The sequence below is a fragment of the Octodon degus genome, unplaced genomic scaffold, assembly GCF_000260255.1.
Source record: "Octodon degus isolate 3935 unplaced genomic scaffold, OctDeg1.0 scaffold00001, whole genome shotgun sequence".
NCBI classification, from domain to species: Eukaryota; Metazoa; Chordata; class Mammalia; order Rodentia; family Octodontidae; genus Octodon; species Octodon degus.
In genome coordinates, this window is record NW_004524577.1 from 37,787,613 (window position 1) to 37,811,064 (window position 23,452).

Genomic DNA, 23,452 nt, shown 5'->3' on the forward strand with positions numbered 1-23,452 from the left:
ACAAAGGAAGGACCATTTTGTATTTGTATATTAGAATAGAGTAGACATACAGCTACATTCTCTTAATTCAATGAATAGAAAGATTTGTTCTGGTAGTATTTGTAAACAGGATATCATGCTGCATCTTGTACAATGAATAACCACTAAGACAGCAATATGCAATGTATTAATTATTCAAACTGTCCTAGTAATTGGATTTGAAACTGTCTCACTGCTATTTGTTTCTAAATAAAATTATTGAAAAAATATTTTAAAAAATAAAACCAAAGGAAAAAAAAAAAAGAAATTATGATTTCTGAGGAGAGGAGTCTTTGAATTCTTTGGATACAATTTATGTTACAAACTGCAAGAAGAATCAGTGAGACAGATTCTTCTTATTTAGCCAATTCCTTCCTCCCTCCCTCCCTCTCTCCCTCCCTCCCTCTTCTTCTTCCTCTCTCCCTTTGTTTAGTCTTTCCTTCTCTCTCTCTCCTCCCTTACTCTCTCCCTTTCTTACTTCCTTTTCTCCTTTCATTTTCTGCCTTCCTCCCTCCGTTTCTCTCCCTCCCTCTTTTTTCCTTCCTTCTTTGGTGGAACCAGGGATTGAACTCAGGCCCTTGCGCTTGCCAGGGAAGCACTTATTCCACTGAGCCATCTCCCCGGCACTCCTTCCTTCTATGATTGTAAGTTATGTCTGTATCACATACCTACTATTTCTTTGAGCTTTGAGTCCACAGATGTCACTTTTTAAAAGAGAGCAATTATTCAATAAACAGTGTATGAGAATATCAAAGAATACTTACCTATGTCACTTAATGACAAATACTTAATGTCAGATTTAATTTTCCCATCAGCATTCTGAGCTTCCACCTCAACACTGCAATTATCTGGAGCTGTTATAATTTCTTGCAAAAAAGAGCATGAAGCCCCTGTAGAACTGTTGGCAGTACATGTGTATCTTTTTCTTCTGTATTGGCTGTGAAGAAAAAATGATTCCCCACAAATTCAGAAATTTGAAACATAGTCACACTTCATACTCCAAACAGTATTCGTTAGTTTTAGTCAGAGTTTCTCCTGAGAACTGAACCATCCAGGATTTGGTTTCTCTTTTCTCCAAGAAAAGGCAAGATTTCTTGCGTCCTTCAAGCCTGAGATGCTGTGAGCCTTACAGACTTCCTAACGGTCCTGAAAGCCCTTGAAAAGCAACATAGAAACATATTTCTTGCTGACAAAAAATAATGGACTAGCCTGTGAAAATCCAGAATATGGCCTTTAGTAGTCCTTTAAAAAAAATCAAAGAGGATTTTTAAAAATAAAGTATGATAGAAATTAAAATAGGATTCAAGACGGTTTTTAATACATCTATGTTTATTGATATGGAAAGATGCTAATATTCTATTATTGGTGAAAAATTCAGAGTGCGTATCATGTACAGAACCATCAGTTCTATCCATGCGTATATGTATGTAACTAGTGATACAAATAAAACGAGAAAGGTCTTTATATAGACTTTACCCTTGTTGCCTTAGATCAGTGATGGCAACCCTCTTAGTGCACACGTACCCAAATGGTAACCCGAGACCCACTTATTTATTGCAAGTGCCAACACTGCCATTATACTTGAATGCTGAGGTTTTAGTCTAGAAAAAACAACTCACACATTAACATATTCTATCTTAAAAGAAAAACAGAGTAACATATATGCCATGTATTCACCATTACTTTCTTTTTTTTTTATATTTGGACTGATTTCTTTTTTTTTCCAAAATTTTATTGATAAACTGCAATGAGACAGTTTCAAATCAAATCGGAAGTACAGTTTCAACAAATAACACACTGCATATATTCTTCTTAGTGGTTAATTGCTGTACAAGATGTGGACTTGTGATCCTATTTACAAACACCATTAGAACAAATCATTCTATTCATTAAGAGAATGTAACTATATATCTATCCTAACCACTTTGAATACACAGATACAAAATGGACATTCGTCGGTATACCCTATTTTTTCTAAGTTCCGTTATTGAATATTATAGGTGTGTAAACTCAGCAAAATATTCTAAAAGAGTCCAGTAGAACCATAACTTTCTTAGATGATGCTTTTTTACTTTGTTTCAGATTAAAGTTTTAAATTGTTGATAGATAATTAGATAGAGACAAACAGAGAGAGACAGACAGACAGACAGACTCTATGAAGTCTCTGACGCTTAGAAGGAGCCAGATGAGTGAATATGGCTATAACCTATATGTTCCTCAGGATTGTGGAAGAGAGAGACCAGAACTAAGAAGGTTCACATGTTAAGGTTCTATGTTTGCTAGAATTAGGGTGGGGGCAGAGCTTAGACATATGCCATCATTAAATCTTGAAACTAGAAATGACCTCAAGAATTTCCAATGGTTACTTCACGGTGCAAAAGTGGCCCCCAGGGTGGTGTTTTTCTGTGATTATAGACGCAGGCTCTGGAGAGAGACCAGGTTCACCCCTGCTACATGATGTGGGCAGGCTCCTCGAATTCTCTTAGTGTTCTAAATGTAAAATGAGGATAGCAATGCACCTACAGCTTCAGGTTTCTCTGACAATGAATGAGCTAATACATGTAAGGCTCTTTTAAAATGTCATATATGCAGAAGTAAATAAATGTGAAATTCTATTACTATTATTCTATGGTTTAATATTTTTTGCATTTATTTATGACTTAACCCCTGAGATAGACCCTTTCTTCCATTTCTACATCTCAAGACCTTTTAAGTCTTATTTTAAGAGCCAAACTTTCCATGAGGATAGTCCCAACTCCTTTTTCTTCCCAAAGAGAAAATCAATTTTCATTGTCTCTGGGTATCAATAGGTGTTTTTGCTTATATCATTGACCCACTAATCATAATCCACACTTATTGTTTACTAGCTATAGATAAAGCCTTCCATTTTTGCCTATAAGAGGTATGCTTTAGGCATAAACCTACAAAACGCAAGCAATCTAGGAATCCTGGAGAACCAAGCAAATTAGAGGCATAAGGGGCCAAGTTATAGGCATTGTAGTACCAAAGCATTTTCTACCTCTACATGTGTATCTGTTGAGCCTTTCCTCACCTGCCCTTCAGGTCTTGAGGGTGGAGTTTCGAGGCCAGCCATAATTGAAGCCTCCATGAGGTTGTATCCACCCATAGCTGAGTTTATTTAAGCTTATCAAGGACAATACTTCTTTAAGGAGGTAAATGGGAAATTTAGAGCAACCTGTGTCTATGCATCTTTTCTCTCAGGAACAAAGATCAGGAAGATTTAGGATCCTGTTAAGTACACTGAGGTCTTTAGAGACTTAGAACTATAAACTATGTTAGAGAGATATAATGTTATGCTTAAATCAAACACTGACTTCTAATTAGAGACAATGGGTACAAACTTGAAACTGTAAGTTTCTGAAGTATATTACTGATAACAGGGAATACTTATCTTCAGAGTGAGTTTAAACAGAGCCCAGCCAGCACTACTGTAGAGGTGACTGGATAAAGAAATTAAAACAACTCAAAGACCTCTGCCCAGGGTCTGTACCCAGAGGCAGTAGATCTCTTTAACATGCTGGGATTTTAGAACTCTGATTCAGAGTAATTCATTAGAAAATAAATCCTAAGGAATATAATCGAAACACTTTTTCTTTTTTTAAATGCATTTTATACAAGGCCTACGGGGTCTCACTACACAAATCGAACTCATAGTGATCCTTCTGTTTTCAGCCTCCCAAGAGGCAGGACTACAGGTGCATGCCACTACACCCAGACTCAGTTGCCATCTCAGTGTGCCCTGGGGGCGGGGCCAGCACAGCACACTGGGGATTGAACCCAGTCCCTACATCTACCTAAGCAGGGGCTTTAATCTGCCGAGCTATCTGGCCAGCCCTCCACACTTTCAATTTTACTGTATTTTTTTGGTTGAATTGTTTTTTAGGGCAGGTTTATTTTTTGGTTTTGGTGCTGAGGACCAAACCCAGGGCTTCCAACTTGCTAGGCAAGCATTTTACCACTGAGCCAAATCCCTGGCCCCTAAGCCAAATCCCCAGCACCCTTATTTTCATTTTCTCTCCCTCTCTCATTCAAAGGACTAAAAAGCAGCCATTCAGGTCCACTGATTAGTTTCATTTTCTATTTGACAATAAAGTTGGAGTCAATCATAACTTTCATCTCTGGAGGCATGTTTTGCTAAGGATTAGAGATCCATCCTGGGAAAGCTCTTGGTCTTGTGTTTCTCCACCTGAGATGGTTTGGATTTAGTTCTTAGCTGAGTCACTGTTTTATCCCTTCTCCACTGCCCTGACCCTGCCAAATAACATGGCTTATAATGGCGTTGATCAAAGGAAATTCCCTCATTGCAGCTGTTGAATTTCAGGACCAAGTTTCCAGAATAGTGAGTTTCCCATCCCTGGGACCCTATCAAAGTGATATTGATCTTCATTTATCTCAGGGCCTTATGCTAAAAACCTCATATGGATTTAATCCTGAAGCTGCCAAAAAATAGATATACAAGTTTTAGCCCAAGTTTATCTGCCTTCTAGTCCTTCAGCAGATCTGAGGACTAACTCTTTTCTCTCCTCTCATAATGATGCTGACCAGTTTTTATACTACAAGGTAAACTTCCTGATGGGTTTATAACACTGGTAAGTTTATCAACAGAACTAAACATTCCTAGCGGACTTGGTCAGATTCTTAAATATCCATTTTAAGTAAGGACGAATACTAAGTACAGTTACAGTCTGGTCCCCAGAGGACTATCTCTTCCAGAATATCCTGCAGGTAGCTACTTTTCTCAGAGACAACCTCCTTCTGCACCCAAATCTAGGGGGGCCTTTTCACCCCCTAGAAATAGTTAAGATTGCCTCTAACAGTTTGTCCCATTAGATGAAGCAGTTACATGTGGCTATCACAGCCGTATTGCTCCTAAGCTGTGGCTCTTCAGCAGCACAGCTATCAAAACTACAAAGAGTAGCCTGCGTAGCTGGATATTCCAATCAGGTAAATCATCACCCTAGAACCCATCTTCAAAAACTATCTTTGCTTTCACAGCTGTAAAAGGTTTTATTTCTTCTGATTCATAAAAGAGAGCTCTGTTAACTGACCTACAAAAAGTTCTGACTAGTCTATTTATAATTTAAAAACTAAAAAGAAATTTATTGTGATTCTAGTTGGCCAAATACACCTGTGTGCACTTTAGATTTATATACAAATTGTCCTATGTGTGCTTGTCTGTGTGTCAAATTTGCAACTAGTTATCATATGTAGTTTTTTTGTTTGAGCTCAACAATATTTTCCTTTTTTACTTTTTGGATTTTAAAAGCATTTATTTATAATTTAAATTGGTCTATAGATGTCATTAGAACTAAGGACGTGGGAAAAAAATAAAAATAAAACTATCTCATTGCTACTTCTTTCTCAATAAAATTATTAAAATATAAAAAAGAGCCTAAAAGAGTAATTAAAATCTGAAAGGGACAATATATTCTGTGAAATGGAAAATTTGTTCAATGGAAAGCAAAAACTGATAAAAGGAAAAATGATAAAAGGAAAATTTATGTTTATGCATATATGCAGAATGGTTTGGATATTTATACTACTAATTGCTTCTGGTCTCATGAAAGGAGCAGTTAATGCCTAGATTTTTTTCACTTTATTCTTATTCTTTTGTCTTTAATTTCTTACAACTTTTTGTTATTGTTAGTTTCGTTGTATTCTTTAAACATTTTTTTTTTAAATCCACTTGCAATTTTATATCCACTAACCTGAACAACTTGAAGGTAACAATATAGTACAGGAAACTTTGTTGCATTCCTATTACTTTGCTTAGTGAAATTTTGTGTCGTTTCTGATACTGTTTTTTTCTGTAACTATTTTTCACTCCTTAAAAATAATAAAACTTGGCCGGGGAGATGGCTCAGTGGAATAAGCGCTTCCTTGGCAAGCGCAAGGGCCTGAGTTCAATTTCCGGGTCCGCCAAAAAATAAATAAATAAATAAATAAATAAATAATAAAAATAAAACTCTAAATATATTTGAAGAAGTTAAAAAAAAAAATAACTAAGGACACGATTTCACTCAGGTTGCTGCCTGATCAAAATAATGTCAAAGGCGCTAGGGAGATAGCTCAGCAGCTTAAGCATTTGCCTGGCAAAATGATGTCAACATTGGTTTTACAGATGTAATCCATTCTTTTGTCTGTGTACAATAAGTGAATCTTTCATTGGTTAAAAATAATGCATGGATTATTATCTTGGTCTCATAGGTCATCAAAAATGGATCATGGGCTGGCCAGATAGCTCAGAGGACTAAAGTGCCTGCTTAGGCAGAGCGCAGCGGCTGAGGTTCGATTCCCAGCATGCTTTGCTGGCCCTGCCTCCTCGAGCGTGCAGAGACTGCAATTGAGACTGGGTGTGGTGTCACACGCCTGTAATCCCAGAACTTGGGAGCTGAAAACAGGAGAATCACTACGAGTCTGATATACATAGTGAGACCATGTAGACCCTGTACTAAATACATTTTTTAAAAAATTGCTCATAACCAGAGATAGAACTAAGAAGTCTGGGAGATCACAAGTCATTTAGATTATGGGTTATGGAGCCATCAGTATCCCTAATTTCTTTCTTTTTTGTATGTATGTGATACATGGTCTCATTATGCAGCTTGACACATGGTGATGCTCCTGTCTCAGCCTCCCCCGTGCTGGGATTACGGGCATGTGTCACCATGCCTGGTCTTGGTGGCTCAGTAGATCTAGGGACAGGGCCGGTGCAGCATGTGGTGCCAGGAATCAAATCCCTGTGCCTGTGCTTGTCTAAGCAGGGTGTAATCTGCTGAGCTATCTTGCCAGCCCAGCATCCCTAATTTCTACAGAAAGAGTAGACAAACTATAGCCTCCTAAATATAACCAACCCCTTTTACTCTTGTCTGAACCACAGGCTAAAAACTGTTTCTGTGTTGTTAAATTGTCAAAAACAAATAAGTACTCAGTACTTTGTGAGCCTGGGGCCAAAGAATCTCAAATTGGAGCCCAGTCTTGGGAAATTTAACTTGTTTTAAAATTTAAAAACTTAAAAGAGGGAAGGGGCTAAGAATTTAGTTCAGTGTAAAGGTTCTAGATTCAATCTCCAGTATCATAATACATAATACATTGTGGCACATCAAAATTGTGTGAAATTCAAATTGAGTGTCCATAAATAAAATTTTACTGAAAAAATAGTCATATATATTGATTGCAAATTGTCTACAGCACCTTTTTGACAAAAATGAATCTTCTTCTATCCCTATACTTACTATCTGGCCCTTTATAGAAAGCTTGCTAAACCCTGTTTTAAAACATCTCTTTGAAGCTGGGCCTTGCGCCTAAACCTGCATATTCCTACAACTTCTCAGAGTCCTTCGGGATATGACTGAGGAGATAAACCATGCAGGAAACAATTGAAAAAAATGAAATAAAATAAAATTAAACATCTCTTTGACATAAATAGTCATTATGATCATATAAGTGCTATAAAACAATATTTTTGCTTTTTCTCTTTCTTTTAATATAAAATATAAGACTTTTAATTTTAAAAAAAGAAAACTTAGAACCATTGGCTCTGATTTTTAAATTAAAAAGATGAAAGTTCTCTCAGTCATTTCCAATGATTCCTCCTTATTTCTAGGGGAATAAAAGGGAAGAAATGTATTTCAGGAGCTGTTTAAAACACCATGCACATGCTGAAGCATCTAGTTTTTGGCTAGAATTATAATTTGAAAATAATTATGTTTTGTTCTTTTGAGACATGGTGCCCTGTGGAGTTTAGGCTAGGCTTGAATTCACTATGTAGCCCAGGCTGGCCTCAAACACTTAGAAACATACCTTTGTCCACCTCTCAAAGTTCTGGGATTACCAGTATGTGCCACCATATCTGGCAAAAATCATAAATTTTTATTCTAGCAGAAATAGAATAAAAAGAGTGCCTAAGGTAGTGATGGAAATTTGAAAGTCACTGTCTTAATGAAATATTGTGATAAGAATCACATCATAAGTTAGAGGCAGAATGAGGTAAGAATGAACAGTTGTATAACATATTCCAAAATAATGAGGGGCATAGTTGAGTACAGTAAATACACAGCCTTTTCACATAACTAGAAACTAGTCTGAGTCAATAGGGAAGCTCTAGGAAGAACTCTCAAGATGGCCTTATGTCACCTGTCTGCAGCTACAAATCCTGTCAGCTTGGCTGCAAGTAGCTAAGATGTCACCCCAGCCACTGGCTATGCATGGCACCCACCCAGAAGTTATAAATGGTAAAATGTGTAAAACTTGACTCCTCAATGAATCCAGAGCACCTACCTCCTCCCATGATTCCCACTAATACTTACCAAGTTACATTAACAATGTACTCAGTAAAATTGGTTTCCTTTTCTGGACTCCAAGCACAAGTTAAAGTTCTATGACTGTATAAGACACATGAAATATTCTCAGGTTTAATTGGCAGAGCTAAAAAAAAAAAACACACAAACACAATGTTGTACACAATATATACTTCTAGCATTGAGTATTTTAATGAAAATAGGCTGAGCAATGCTAAATTTGTTGGCTAGTTGCTGGGTATGGTAAGTTTTCCTAATCAAATTCATGAAAAGAATCTAACACCATCTCTTCAGTTATTCTCTTTGAAGAGTTAGATTTCTATTTATTAAAAATATACTTTACATTCTTACTCAAAAGCAACATTTAAGAAGCAAAAATTAAAACACTCAACACACTAGTAGTGAAATCCTAACAATCAACTGATAGAACTACTCTGAATAGTTGGGTAATAGGTGATACAGGCATAAGAGAAAAATATTATACCACACTTCAACCTTACACATCAATAATTTTCTTTTCCTAGAAGATTGTATATTGGGGAAATATCTTCACTTGTATTTACATATCTTGTTTCTGAAAATTTCCTACTCAGTCAGAAAAGCAAATACTACTATTCAGAACAGAAAGCTGGATCCTCATGAGGTCCATAGGCAGAATTTATGAGAGTATGAAATTTAATGGGAAAATGTATATCTTCATTTTGTACTAACATATTGAGATTTAGAATTATCTATCATGAATTTAGTAGACAAAATACATTAATATTATCACTACTTGTGACTGTTACCATTAAAAATGAAAAAATATTTTCATGCTTTAGTTGCTTCAGATGCCATGAAATACAAACTATTTATTATTCTTACTCTCTATTTTAATCATTAGACATCACTATCTTAGACTTAAGTTAACATAATTATTAGGGTTTCTTACTTTGTATTAATAAATAGCATAAATTACTATATCCCATATTTGTTTATGTAATATAATGATGATTTCAATATATTTAGATTTCTGTATAATCCTATGTTATTTTATTTTTGTAATTACCAACATTGAGAAGTGGTCCACAAGTTACACCAGATGACCACAGGGTTTAAAATGCACACACACACACCCCAAGAAGAGTTTCGGACTAAGGCAATATTCAGCTCTAAGGCTCAAATAACTTTTTTTTAACTTTTGGCAAGAGGATAGTTTTAAGACAAAAGCATATTTGAGAAAAGACAACATATTGTTACTTTTACACATCAAAGCAAAGCTCTAATGCTTCCTAGGAAGGAAGTCCCTACCAAATCAGAATTAGAGGGAAAAAAAATCCATCACTTATACCAAGTAAATTCTGGAGGAAAGCAGAAGTGAATGCATAGAAGGCAGGGCACAGAGATCAGATGTCGGGGTTACTTTTCTCTCATTGCTGGGAAAAAATACCCAACACCCAAAATTAAGGAAAGATTTATTTATCTCACAGTTAGTGGAGGTTTCAGTCCATAATTGGCAGGCCCCAAGGCAGAGTGCCACATGGCAAAGGGCAGCCATTCATGGTGGCAGAAAACAGCAGAGTAAAGGCAAAAGGGAGGAGTAATGACAGCAGTGGAAGAAGCAAGCCTCTCTCTTTTCCTTATATTGCCTTCAGGCTATCTGCCCCAGGGTGAGTGTAGTGCCCACACTCATAACCCCAGCAGTACTCAGACCCATAATCCAAGCCTTGGATCATGAATTAATCACAAACTCTAGAACTATGCCCCAGTGACTGCATGAGTCTTTGAGGGACAATTACATTCAAACCATAACATTCCACCCCTGGCCCTCCAAAGATTCATGCATATCTCTTTATGCAAAGGGTATTTTAGTCCATCTGTAAGAGTTGCCAAAATCCTAACAGTTTCAGCATTGCTGAAAAGTTCAAGTTCCAAGTCTCCTCCAACATCTAAGGCAAACTCTTAGCTATGAACCCCTGTACAAATAAAAAGTTAAATACTTCCAAAATTCAACGGCACAAGAAAAACATTATCATTCCAAAACGTACAAACAGGGAAATACAAAGCATTGGGAACAAAGCTAGTCCAAAATCCAGGAGGGAAAATATTAAGTCCTGTAGTTCCATGTACAACATCTGAAGCAATCTACAGCAAACTGTGAGCTCCATGTGGTTCTACCTCTATGACATTTCTGTTGGTTGTAGCTCCCATGGCTTCTCTCTCAGCCCACTTTGCTCCCTTCTTGCAGATTTCCTAAGACAATCCATGTTCCTGGCTTTTTCAAACTTCTGTACATTAGGCTTCTCACTTTATGCTTCCCACACTGTCTTCCCAGAACACACTGCCTGGCCTCTCAGGTTTTCTTCTCAAATCTAGGTGGAAGCCTTCTTAACCTCAGAACTCCTGCATTCTGCATGCACCTAAAACCAGTGCTGTGTGGATGATGCCAAGGTCTGCTGCCAGCTGGAGCAGTAGCCAGGTTTTCTTCTCTCTTGGTTGTAGAGGTAGTGTGTGTGGATCACTGAGCACTCTGAACCTGATTCTGAGGAACAAATTCTCTATGCTACCACCATTCTGGAACCTGGTGTGGTGGCCACCACCATTCTGGAACATGGGGCTCTGCAGATTTCTCCTCAAAGCAAAGTTTTTCACCTTTGCAGTTTTTTTTAAATAATTTTATTGAGAAATGAACAGCACTTAGTTTCAAAACTGATTACTAGGACAGTTTCAACAATTAATACATTGCAGAGTGTTGTCTTAGTGGTTATTCACTGTATAAGATGCAGACATGATATCCTGCCCACAAACACTATTAGGACAAATCTTTCTATCCACTGAATTAAGAGAAAGTAGCTGTATATCTATCCTATTTTGAATATACAGATACAAAATGGTCGTTCCTTTGTATCCTTTTTTTTGTTGTTGAGTTTTGTCAGAGAAGGGTATTCCATTGTCATTTAAATATTGTAGGTGTGTGAATTCAGCAAAATATTTCAATATATTTGAGGCTGCAAAGTGTAGAGCTTGCTGCCTCCTGAGATACTCTCAGGCTATCTTTTCCATTCTCTTGATCCTTCTCAGCAATGGAGATCCTCTTGGCTCTATCTTTTCAATCCATAGCTTTATCAGTGCTTCCTTTCTGGTCAAATTCACATTTTAAATCACCCTTGACGTGAACTGCCCTTGATTATCCACACTAATCTGACTAAAAGCCCCTAACAATAGCCATGCCACTGCCTCAACATTCAACTGCCTTGAAATTTCTTCTGCCAGATTAACCAATCCACAGTGCTTAATTGCAGTTTCAGGCAAAATCTCTGGACATGAGAAAATTCAGACAAACTTTCTGCCAAGCCATAATACACATCATCTAGAGTCCAACAACCAATGCAGTCCTTCTTCCCAAAAGAAACTTTCCCAGCCTGGTCTTTATAAGCAAGATTTCTATCAACATTCTGGTCTTCAGACCTCTAACCAGAATCTCACCTAGAGAACAGCCAAAGTGTTCCAATGCTTCTTTTAGAGGCAACAGCTCCAAACCCTTCCTATCTCTTCCCATAAGCTGTTTCCAAAATCTTGGAAACCACTTGTCTCTTCCCATAAGCCGTTTCCAAAATCTTGGAAACCACTTGGTCAGGTTTAGTCACAGCAATGACCCCACTCCCCTGATACCAAATTCTATCTTGGTTATTTTTCTCTCATTGCTGGGACAAAAATACCTGACAGCCAAAATTAAAGAAAGTTTTATTTAGTGCACAGTTAGTAGAGGTTTCAGGGTTGCTGACAAAGCACTGTAAATATGCAGATGGCTCTAATGAACCATCTGGGCTAGTAAACTATTTCTCCAGGCACCACCTGCAGAAGGGCTGCAAGCCTGTAAGGTAGAGCTCACTTAGCACTCAGCCAGCATGGCACAGAAATCTGACTTGGCAGCAGGTGGCCTGGGGAACTCTGGGTGAACCCCAATGCAGCTGGCTACAACACACAAGGATTCTGAAACTTCAGGGTGAAGGGGAGACAGACTTGCGAGACTGCAGCAAGCATGGGATTATGCTGAAGAGGCATTTGTGCACAGAAGGAATTAAGACCACAAGCAAACAGCCTGGGCATAAGCCTCAAGAGCAGTTTGTAGCAGTGCAACACTGCAAAGTCTAGGTAAAGCCAGCTGTCCCATAACAGTTAGCACGGGAGAGACTGGACCGCAACAGATGGTACAGGAGAGACCAGAGGGCAGCACACAGGCTTGTTCCTGTGGACCCAGAAGCCCTTCCCAAGATGCTGAATTCCCCTGCTTGTAGGCCCAGATGCCATTTGAAGGAGGAGCAGGAAAGAGCAGGAACTCTGCAACAATGAGCTCTTACTCTAAAGAGATAGAAAGATACTAAGCCAGAAAAAACAAAAAAAGATAATGTTTAAACATGTTAGCACTGCCTGACTTTCTAACAAGTAAGGAAATGGATATCAACTAGTATAAGCATACAAACAAAGGTATTCAACTAAGACTTTAGAGTTGAAATGGAGTAATAAAGACCTGCTTTTATTTTCTCAGTAACTCACTTGTATCTTTTCAGCACTTGTCAGAAAGTTATTTTTACCATGTAACTTGGGAACAACGCTTTAAATTTTTATACATACTAAAATTGTGTCATAAAAGTACAACAAAATTTACTAAGTGGGGTGTGGCAGAGTAATAAAATCAATGCCAGGCCACTGATTATTCTTTTTGCCTGCCACCCATGACAAATTGGTCAAAGATACTATATTTTTAGTTTATTTGATTTTCTGCCCAGGGTAGTACTCTTCAAGGCCTCCCTCTTCTCTCTGTACTCTAGGTTCAGGCACAGATGTAGCATGTCCTGCTTCCATTTTTCATAATTTAATTGGGGTGGTAGTGCAGGTGGAAAGACAATGGTCAAATTGAAAAGATATTCTCAGAAAAACAGCATGTTAGAGACCTTTTTTTTCCTGAAGAGGTGCTCAAAACAATACAAAATAACACTTCCAACATTTAAATTGTCCAGTTAGTATTCTGACAATCTAAAACCTGGCAAAGTAACACTCAGTGGATAAATGGAAATAGAAGTGGATGTTTCTCAAAAGTTTCTAGTATAATCACCCTGTTTTTTCAACAAGCCTCATAGTAAAGAGTTGTGCTTGCATCTAATTTGAGAAATGTAGTCCACAACTGTTCCTCACTTCTCTTTTCCTTTCTCTGTTCCTCTTACTGCACATCTGTTGCCTGCATTTAGTTTGTCTTCTTTCTCCAGCTGCAGAGCCCAGACTATTGCTATGGAAAGAGACACTTGAACTGGGAGAGTGACCATGATTTCACATCCCTGTGTAAAAAAAGGAATGGCAGCCTAGCTACTCCAGGTGAGGATTCCATGCTTGCAAAGATTTAGCAGCTTAGAGTGAGTTCACGCTTTTTAGGTACCACTTTAAGGTTCTTTAGCCTGGGAAAATATCAACACTTTGTTTAAAAAGAAGGAGGATTAGGGCCAGCCAGATAGCTCAGCAGATTAAAGTGCTGACCCAGACCCAGGGGCCAGGGGTTCAATCCCCGGCCTGCCGTGCTGGCCCTGCTCCCAGCACACACTGAGACAGTGACTGAGACTGGGTGTGGTGGCACCTGCCTGTAATCCCAGTGCCTGGGAGGCTGAAAACAGGAGGATCACTATGAGTCCAATCTGCGTAGTGAGACCCTGTACTAAATTTTTTAAAAAAGAAAAAAGAAAGAAAGGATTGAGTCTTCTTGATGAAAAGAATCACTGTGGTCCTTCAGTAAGGACAATTTTAACATCATATTAAAGGAGAAGAACTTCAAGAGTGTGCAGTTCAGTGCCTTGTCTTACTTCTTGCATTATAAGAACCACAGAAGTCGCATCCTCCATTGTATTTTGCTTTTCTTTTAGACTGCATTGATTGTTGTTGTGGGAATGACACTTTACCCAGAAAAGTAACTGAGAGGTAAAAGAATATTTTCTCTGAATAAAATAATTACTTTCATAGTGAAAATTTCAATATTTTATCACTAATATATGAGCAGTGATAAATATCAATTTCAAGGTACATGGAAAAATTTTTAGAACATGCAAGATAATATAGAAAGTTTCTGCCTGTTTGACCAACAGGTGTTTGGTAGTATATGTTGGGGTAAATAAGCTTTTATATGCACAGTTATTAGACTGTCTAGAAATTGCTTTACAAATACTTAAAGCATGATCCCCAGTGAAGCCAAGAGAGTTTCCAGTTAAAGTTTTTTCATAATAATCCTACAGTGTCTCTAATTTTTAAAAAATATAGTTTTGAAGAAAACACTTTATATATCTTCATGCTTTGCCAATTAACAGTGGAAAAATACACGCTTAGGTAATATTTCATATATTTGTCAAAGACAGTAATAAGATTAGCTTATTAGTAAGATATTGATATTTGCTTTACTATTTAAGGGTACCACTGATAAATTCATTTGTACTTCGGCATTTAGAAATTATAGCTTGTTTGCCCTAGATGAATTCTTTAGCACATGATATACATTTCTATACAATATATTGATAAGTTGTACTTTAAATGACAGTCATATGATGATACCCCAATTAGTCTTTTACAGCATTTAAACATTTGTATATTTATTAAGATTTTTGGCTTAAAGGCAGAAGGGGTATAAGACACAGTTTTGTGGATTTGTACAAGCAGAAGCCTCTTTACTGACACTACAGCTAGTTTCTTTGGGCCATTATAAAGGCTGTATACCTCGTATCATTAATACTACTCTTCTACTTCCATTCTCATTTTCACATTTCAGCAAGAGAAGCTGAGCTTGACATTATTTATTTCCCTGTAAGATTTAGCAGCTTAGAGTGAGTTCATGCTTTTTAGGTGCCACTTTAAGGTTCCTTAGCCTGGGAAAGTATCAATACTCTGTTTAAAAAGAAAGAGGATTAGGGCCAGCCATACATATGAAATTTTATAAACACACTGTGTGTCTTCACCTACCACACAAAACTGGTCAGCAATGCATTTGTGATTATCTTTATTCACAAATGAAGCCCGAGACTTTTAAGCCAAAATACAATATTCAGTGCTGGAGATTTGGGGGGATGTTCTGTGTTTTTTCTCTCACTGTATATTGTCCAAATTTAGAGATTTCCTTTTTTCGCGAGTGCCACAATGGTTCAGTAGTAAGTGACCAAAGTGATTTTTAAAAATTCTACTTTGAGACCTTACAGACCCTGTACCAAATACATAAAAAATCTTTTTCTATGATGATATACCTGTTGAAAAGCAAGATTTGAGCTATCAAGTTCTTATGTCACTCAATGTAACTGAAATGAAATGGCTCTCTCATGGACCTATAAAATGTTTTAAAAAATAAAAAAAAAAAACTCTACTTTGATTATGTTACCTCTTTGTGACTTTAAAAGGTAAATAACGGGCTCAGACAGGCGCCTAGAGATTGGCCTTCCAGGTTACTGCTGTCCATGGACTCTGAGCTGCTTTCAGACCTAGATTGGCACAGCACTGTCTGTTCTTCGGCTGCAGTCTCCTTTGGTTCCAATCCGTGGGGCACCAGCGCACTCATCACACTCCCTCCACCTGCGTATTTCTACAGTGGTGAGACAACAGAGGACACTGGTAGTGGGGGGAAACCGTGACTTTAGTGTCAACAGCGTGCCTCCGTTCTACGTGCTCTATTGTGGGGCATGCTTTTTTCCTTTGGGCCTCTTTGCCCCTTGAATACTAGGCAGTAAGGATGGAGCCTACTTCCGCAAAGAGACATCTGTCTTATATATCTAATTACAGGCTCTAGTGGAAGCCATGAGGGAAGAACCAGGTATGAAACAAGCCAACTTGGGCCAGGAAGATAGCTCAGTAGAATAAGCACTTGCCTGGCAAGCACAAGGGTCTGAGTTCAATCCCTGGTTCCACAAAAAAAAAAAAAAAAAAGCCAACCTAAGTTGTACAAGGAATTCCTCTGTAGTATTTAAGGGGTGAAAGATTTATTGTATTTTAACATCAGGCTGATTTTTTTAAAAAATAATATTTTTGTCATGCTAAAACTAAATAAAAATCAACTCTGTTGATAAAAAAAATTGCCTCAAAATATTTACTCCATAAATTTTTATTTTATTAGTACATACTCAGTCCATGCATTCTATATTCATCTTGGGAAGTTGATGCTCATGTATAATACAGTTCATTTTTCTTTTTAATCATCTAATCTCTCCCTCCCTCTTTCCTTCTCTAGTTCTCATTGCTCCTTTTTAATCTTGTTGATACTGCTTATCTTGGTTCGTGTTTATGACATATAATGTCCACATTCATTGAGGTTGCTCGGACCTTGTACCTGACATCCTGACTGTTTCCTTATCCCCTCCCCTCACACCGAGCACTCGGTCCCCTGGACCCCTTCCCATCTGCAAGAGATCCAGTCCCTTGTCACATTCCATCCCTTCTTTCATTTTTCTTTTAGTTTGTACTTTGCCTCACTCAGATGGGAGACACCACACAATATTTAATTTTATAGTATGATTAACCCCAGGCCATTTGGTGAACCAACGCACATTCCTTTTATATACCTGGCTCTGATAAGGATGGTCAAGAATTTCTATAGTTTAGTTGCAAGGCACTTCTAAATATAATAGGTAGTTTGTAGTCACACTGAACGACTCCATCAGAATGTCAGACATTCTGACATTCTGAATTTAGGCATCAGGAGCATTGGGACATATTGGAATCTTAAAATTAAAAGTGAATTATTTTAAAGAAAACATTAATTTGTGTAATTTTTTCATCGAGAATATTTTGGTAAGCAGAAGTCTTTTTTAAAAAACTGATTTGGTAAAGGTCAGTATTGTCTAACATAATACTGTGGTAGTATTTTAAAAACTAGTACTTGTAAGCAGTTTCTTAGGGGCTTGTACATCTTTCTTCTAAGGACATGTATAAAATTAATGGTACTTATTCTTGGCTTCATACTAAAGTTATGTCCACACAGTGGCTTGGGTTTTTACTAAGCAACAAGATGACTGCAGTATGATGTAACTGTGTGCACCAAAAATATGTGAAAATGGCTGTGTATATGCAAATATATTAATATATGATTAATATATGTAAATATATTTTATATAGGTAAATTTTTCTGTGCAGTAATGCTGTTGCCACTTAACAGGGAAAATGTTCTCCCAGATTTTTAACCCCATAGCCAGTTCTGTGATACCATATATATCATACAGCTGACGACAGAAGTAAGACTGTGTAGTGAGTATTTGTTACACTTTATTGTTGTGGCCAGAGATAGCTTCAGAATGAAATTTTAATAACCTAAAAAAGAAGCACAATAAAAGCATTCACTTTCTATGGACATCTGAAGAATACTGCATATATGCCAAGTTTGTCAGAGGCATTATGTGTAATAGGAAGGCAAGAGAAAGGGGCTCCAGAAGGACTGGCATTTATCACTGCATAGATTTGTGAGGTTTATGATTATTAAAAGGTCTAAACATGAGTGTTTTCATGTGCATTATATATTTGGTCTATAAAATAAATGTTGCCCACACAGGTAAAGGAACCGTTGAGTATAGGATTTCTCCTCAACTAGGAGGAGGCACCAGATCCTTCTATGTTGTGTCAGCATTCCCAGCTCTGCAATGAAGGTATTTTCTCCAGGTCCTTGACATGAGCCCCATGCCCACAGCACCCATCCATCAGCGGTGCAGAGACTTTCTACCTTTGCTACTTGCATGCTGAAAATCAAGGCAAAGCTGATAGTCTCCAAGTCTAAATGCTTAACAAGACCAAAATTAATGACCTGAACAAAATAATGCTACATATTATGTAAAGATTAGAGGATGCACCATTAACACATTGTGCAAAGGGTCCATACAACTTCCTCTCTAAGGAAACCTTCCTTAGAGTCCTTGGCCAACAAGCCTAATATTAACAACAAAGTCAGTGCTTTACAGCTACCCCAGAGGGTGTGCAAATCCCACAAGAAGGAAAATTAAAGATCTACCCACAATGCCTTCCTCTGGAGGAATGTCATATATTCCTCTGTCTCTAAGATTGAGAGAAAATGCAATATGTATGTACAGGCCGTGTGTGTGTGTGTGTGTGTGTGTGTGTGTGGTATGTGGAATGTATAGCACGCACTGTGTGTGATGTGGGTGTGTGGTGTTGGTCACATGTGTTGTGATTGTATGCCATGTGTGTAAGATGTAGCTTGTGTAATATGTGTGCCATATATATGTTAGTGTGCATGTATACACTATGTGTGTGCATTTATTTATATTGGCTTTTAGTATGTGGCCAAGTTCTCTACACATATTTGTACAATAGTAGTTTTGCCTCCTAACCTCCATTCACCAACACCCATCACACTAACTCTTGATGGGATTTCAAAGTTCATCCTTGGCTAGAGCAAAAGGAAACAAGAATCCTGTTTCCTCAGAATATTCCTGATCATATACTATTCTCATTTTGATTTCTTATAGTCGAATTTCACTTTTCTTCCTGCTTCATCCTAATTCTACACTGCACTAGCTAAATCCAAAGCCTGCCACCAAAAGATCAATGCAGGAATAGGTAGGTAGGTAGATCAATCAATCAATCAATTGATAGATAGATAGATCCAAATATACTCCTACAAAACCTATGAAAACCTCTTAGTTCTCCTTAAAGAACTATCCTGAGCTCCTTTAGAAACTTTAGTTAAATCCAGAAAGTAAAAGATCTTTGCAAAAGGAACTATGCAATACAGAACAACAACATTGAAAAAGACATAAATGGAAATAAATCCCATGTTTGTGTACTAGAAGAATTAGTATTGTCAAAGTGTCTGGGCTACCCAATTGAGATACAGCTGGAGAACATTATGGTAAGTGAAATAAGTCAGATACAGAAAGATAACTATCATATGATCTTAGCCAGATCCAGAATCTAAAAATGTTGATCTCAGAGCGGCAAGCATGGACTAGAGTTTACCAGAAAGTTCAGTTGTTAGAGGGAGAGGCCATAGGAAGATATTGGTCAAGAGATATATAATTCGAGCCAAATAACTAGTTAAAGTGCTTGGGGCTGAGGGAGGGAGTATTAGGTGGGTGGAAAGGAGAGAAATGATGGATGACTAATAGAGTTTCTTTTTTGGAAGATAAAAATGTTCTAAACTGATTGTAATTCTGTAAGCATGCTAAGAACAACTGAATTGTACACTTAAATGAGTGAATTGTATGACATGGGAATTTTCTATCAATAAAGCTATGTTTCTTTTTTTTTATTTTTTTTAAACAACATGCTTTGATTAACATATATTAAAAGCCACAAGCCAGAAAGGATCACCTAGCTGGTCTCCAAAACCAAAAATGTCACCAGTGTCCAAAGAAAAGAAAGTGACTCTAAAAATGATTTTCACGCTCCACAGCTTGTTCATACAGGGCCACATTTATTTTGCCTTTGTGGCGTGCCATATAGCAAGGGAAAACTATAGTTTTAGGGAGGAAAGACGGTACTGGGATAACAGGAGGGTAGATAAAATGAATGCTCTTCTGTATTTATCTCCAAGGCCCATCACCGTCTCCTCCTTGGGGACCTACTGGGGGCTTTGGTTTCCTTGGCCCTTGGAATCAGACACCAACACGCCTTGGCCATTCACATATAAGAATCAGCACCTACATGTTGGTGCATGATGTCTTCTGTATCTTCCCACTGCTCAGCCCACACTGACTTTTCTCTGGTTTTAAGCTCTTTAACACAAGAAACTATGAACTTAATGGATCTCAGATGCATGCAGCTATTACATAGATATTAGGCATATAGTATTGAGCAGTGTGGACATATGCTGTTACCTCATTTGCCTTTATGTCCTTCAAATTTATGGCAAATATGTGAATATTGTAGGTGTGTGTGTTGTGCCATATTGTGACGGTTTGCGTTTAGGTGTCCCCCCAAAGCCTCATGCAGTCATGGGGCAGCTTTTGGAGTTTGTGATTGATTATTGTGGGTGTAGGTGCTGCACCTGCCCCAGGGCAGGGAAACTGCATTACAGTGTAAGGAGGGGAGAGAAGCCAGCTAGCTGTGGGTGCTGCTGCCCCACCTTTTGCCTTTTGCCCTTTGTCACCACCATAAAAGTCTGTTCTGTGCCATAAGCCACTCTGCCTTGGAGCCAGCTGAGGATGGACTGAAACCTCCACTAACTGTGAGCTAAATTAACCTTTCCTTCCTTAATCTGGGTGTTGGGTATTTTGTCCCAGCAATGAGAGAAGAGTTATGCAGCCACAACAACTAATACAAAAACTAGGGAGAGAAGCCTTTACCCTTACACTACAACAGTGATCTTGACCTCTGGAGGTGATATTTCCCTTTGAAAATACAATAGCCCATCTTACCAAATTTACATATGTAAAAGAATGCATGCTGGAGAGTATATATACATGCACAAACACACACATGCACACACATTCAGGGTGTTCACAAATCCCCTGCTGTCTCTCTGCTGAGGTTCATGGTCCAGATGTCTCCACTTGAAGTTAAAAATTATTGTCCAACAGAGGCAGTTACCACATCACTCATAAAAGTAACCCACCTGTCAGGCTGAGTTCACAGAGTAAAGGGAATATCCACAGTGCCCAGATCCACATTTTGTCTGAATTAACTCATAAGGCTGGAGACAGAGCTAAAAAGGTAATCATCAAGAGATAGATTATTCTTGTTTCTTTTTAACAACTGTATTCTACTAACATATTTTGAGGACTTGAAGGGGAAAGAGGGTTTTATTTCTATTATGTTCTGTTCTATTGGCTATCATTATACAGATTCTTTAATAATTTCTTTCATCAACCCAGTCAACATTTTAAAGATATGCCATAACACTGTTTTTCTTCGTCTATAATGTATTTGTTCCACTATGTCATATGAAACATAAACCACCATCATGAATATGCTTCAGGAAAACAAAAGGCCTCTAAGCCCATAGGGAGCTGAGACCTTCCTCAGGCCTTTGCTTGAGCTCCCAAGCACACCAACGAATGAATGACTTCACCTCCAAAGTGCCATGCTATCTATTTCACATCTTCATTCTTTGTCATACCTATGAGACACCTGTCCTCGTGTAATATTCTAAGATATAGATATATAGATTTTTTTGGTACTAGGAAATGAACTCGGGGCCTCTGCAGCACTGAGCCCACTAAGCTACATATATCTCCAGCCCCAGACTGTTTTTTAGTGCATGGTTCCTAGCTTAGATCTCCTTCCCAAAGGCAAGACTATAGACACTACATCTTCCCTGAAGTAGGGAATAGAAATTCTAAACTTCTCCTGCCTTTCTGTCTTGAAGCTAGCCCTAAAGAAATTCTTTGTCCTAGTATTATCTGATTATAGGACTTAAAACTCTCGTCATTCCCGAAGGGTTCCATCCCGTGCCCAGGAAGAAATGGCGCATCCGCAGGTCTTTCTGGGTTTCTCCACCCAGTCTATTAGCAATGATGTCTGCGCAATGAAGTCTCTATAAAAGCCCACAGGACAGGGTTCCAGGAGCTTCCAGGTGGCTGAACATATGGAAGTTCCTGAAGGGTGGCAGGAGCTCTACACTTTTTGCCCCTATCTTGTCCTATGTATCTTTTTTTTCTATGTATCTTTTTATGTGTATCCTGCATAATAAATCAGGAAACCTATTTCCCTGCCCCAGTACTGTGAGCCACTCAAACAAATTAATTGCACCTATAAAGTAATTCCTACTGGTCTCTAAACATTTTTGAAGGACTGAGTAAGGCTGGTTAGACTGCAGCTTGCTGTATTCCACACCTGTAGTGTTAGCGGTCTACAGGTGCTTGGCTCTATGGACAGGCTGCTGTCCCTAAAATCTACTGTCTTTTCTGCCCATCCTTTAAAAAGCTATCTTGTACTATATGAAACAAGCAGAAAGCTGTCCAACCATAGTTCTCCCCTCAGAATTCCTTACAGACTAGTAGGATTTCGTTTATAGTTTTACTGTCAACCAAATAGAAGGGTTCTCCGCTGTCATTCTCTCTCAAATGTCACTTTGGAGCCTGCAGTAATAATAGCAGTAAAAACAATGGCTTGAGATTTACAAAGCTTTTTTCACAAGCATTTTCTTATTATGTCCTTTCTGACCTTTGAAGTAATCAGGGAAGATATTTTAATGTGTTATATTTGTTTACAATTTTGTATTTTATATTTGTCATTATATTTTGGGTTAAATTACATGAAGTTGCCGCTTTCATAAATCAAAATCAGCCAAATATTGAAATTTCATCCAATAAAGCAATAGTATCTTCACTATTAGATGAGGATAAGTATATACTTCTCCAAGATTAAGAGCTATCAGCCAACTACCTTCAGTTCTAATGTCTCTATATCCATTTGCAATATGGGCTGCTTTCAAACAAAGAATATTCTAGATGGCTAGAAACAGATATGGCAAAAACACAACCACAGAGCACAACCACAAGGCAACAAAGTCTCTCACAGTTATATTACCCAAATCATATCCTTTCATAAAAAGTCCCTGTAAAGAGTTAGTGTATTATTTCTATTTCACTGATATGGAAATTCTCAGAGATACTATGTAAACAGTTCAATACTAATAGTTCATACAAGGCATTAACAGGGTTTAAGCCAGTGCTGCCTAATTCCAAAATGTAGATTCTCCACTAAAACCATACAATAGCTTAGTGATTTATCCTCTCAGCTCTGCTGCCAGTAAACACCAAACCCTATAAGTCTTCCCCTGACTGTCCTAGGTCTCCTTTTCTCTAGGCTAGAGTTTCCTGAATAAGTCAACTATGTCCAGATATTTTCCCCAGTGTAACATTCATGACTTACAATCCACAACTTAGCATTTAAACATGGAACTTGTTAAGAAATTAGATCCCCTGTACCTGGCAACAATCACTCTACTAAGTAAACCATCATAGGCTCTAACTCAAGTTTAACTGAAGACAGAAAATGACTCTTACATAGTAGAAATACAGGATTTGGGTATCACTCTTCTAAGTGAGGTAGCACTCACCTGCATGTACTCGGTGGTGTCCCACAGACCCCCTACTGGTTCCAAAGCTCTGCATCAAAGGCAACTCCATCCCCTCCAACACATCAGGACAGAGAGCATGATCTGG

At 38.0% G+C, this 23,452-nt stretch overlaps 1 protein-coding gene across 1 annotated transcript in view; it reads right to left on the reverse strand.

Moving 5' to 3' along the window:
- Positions 1-8,521, reverse strand: part of Il31ra (interleukin 31 receptor A) — a 67,198-nt gene extending 58,677 nt beyond the window's left edge. The window contains exons 1-2 of the mRNA XM_004623221.1: positions 8,349-8,521; positions 783-955 (exon numbers count right to left, since the gene is read on the reverse strand). Of these exons, the coding sequence (XP_004623278.1) occupies positions 783-955; positions 8,349-8,521 (346 nt within the window). The remainder of the gene's footprint in view (positions 1-782; positions 956-8,348) is intronic.
- Between the last annotated feature and the right edge of the window lie 14,931 nt (positions 8,522-23,452).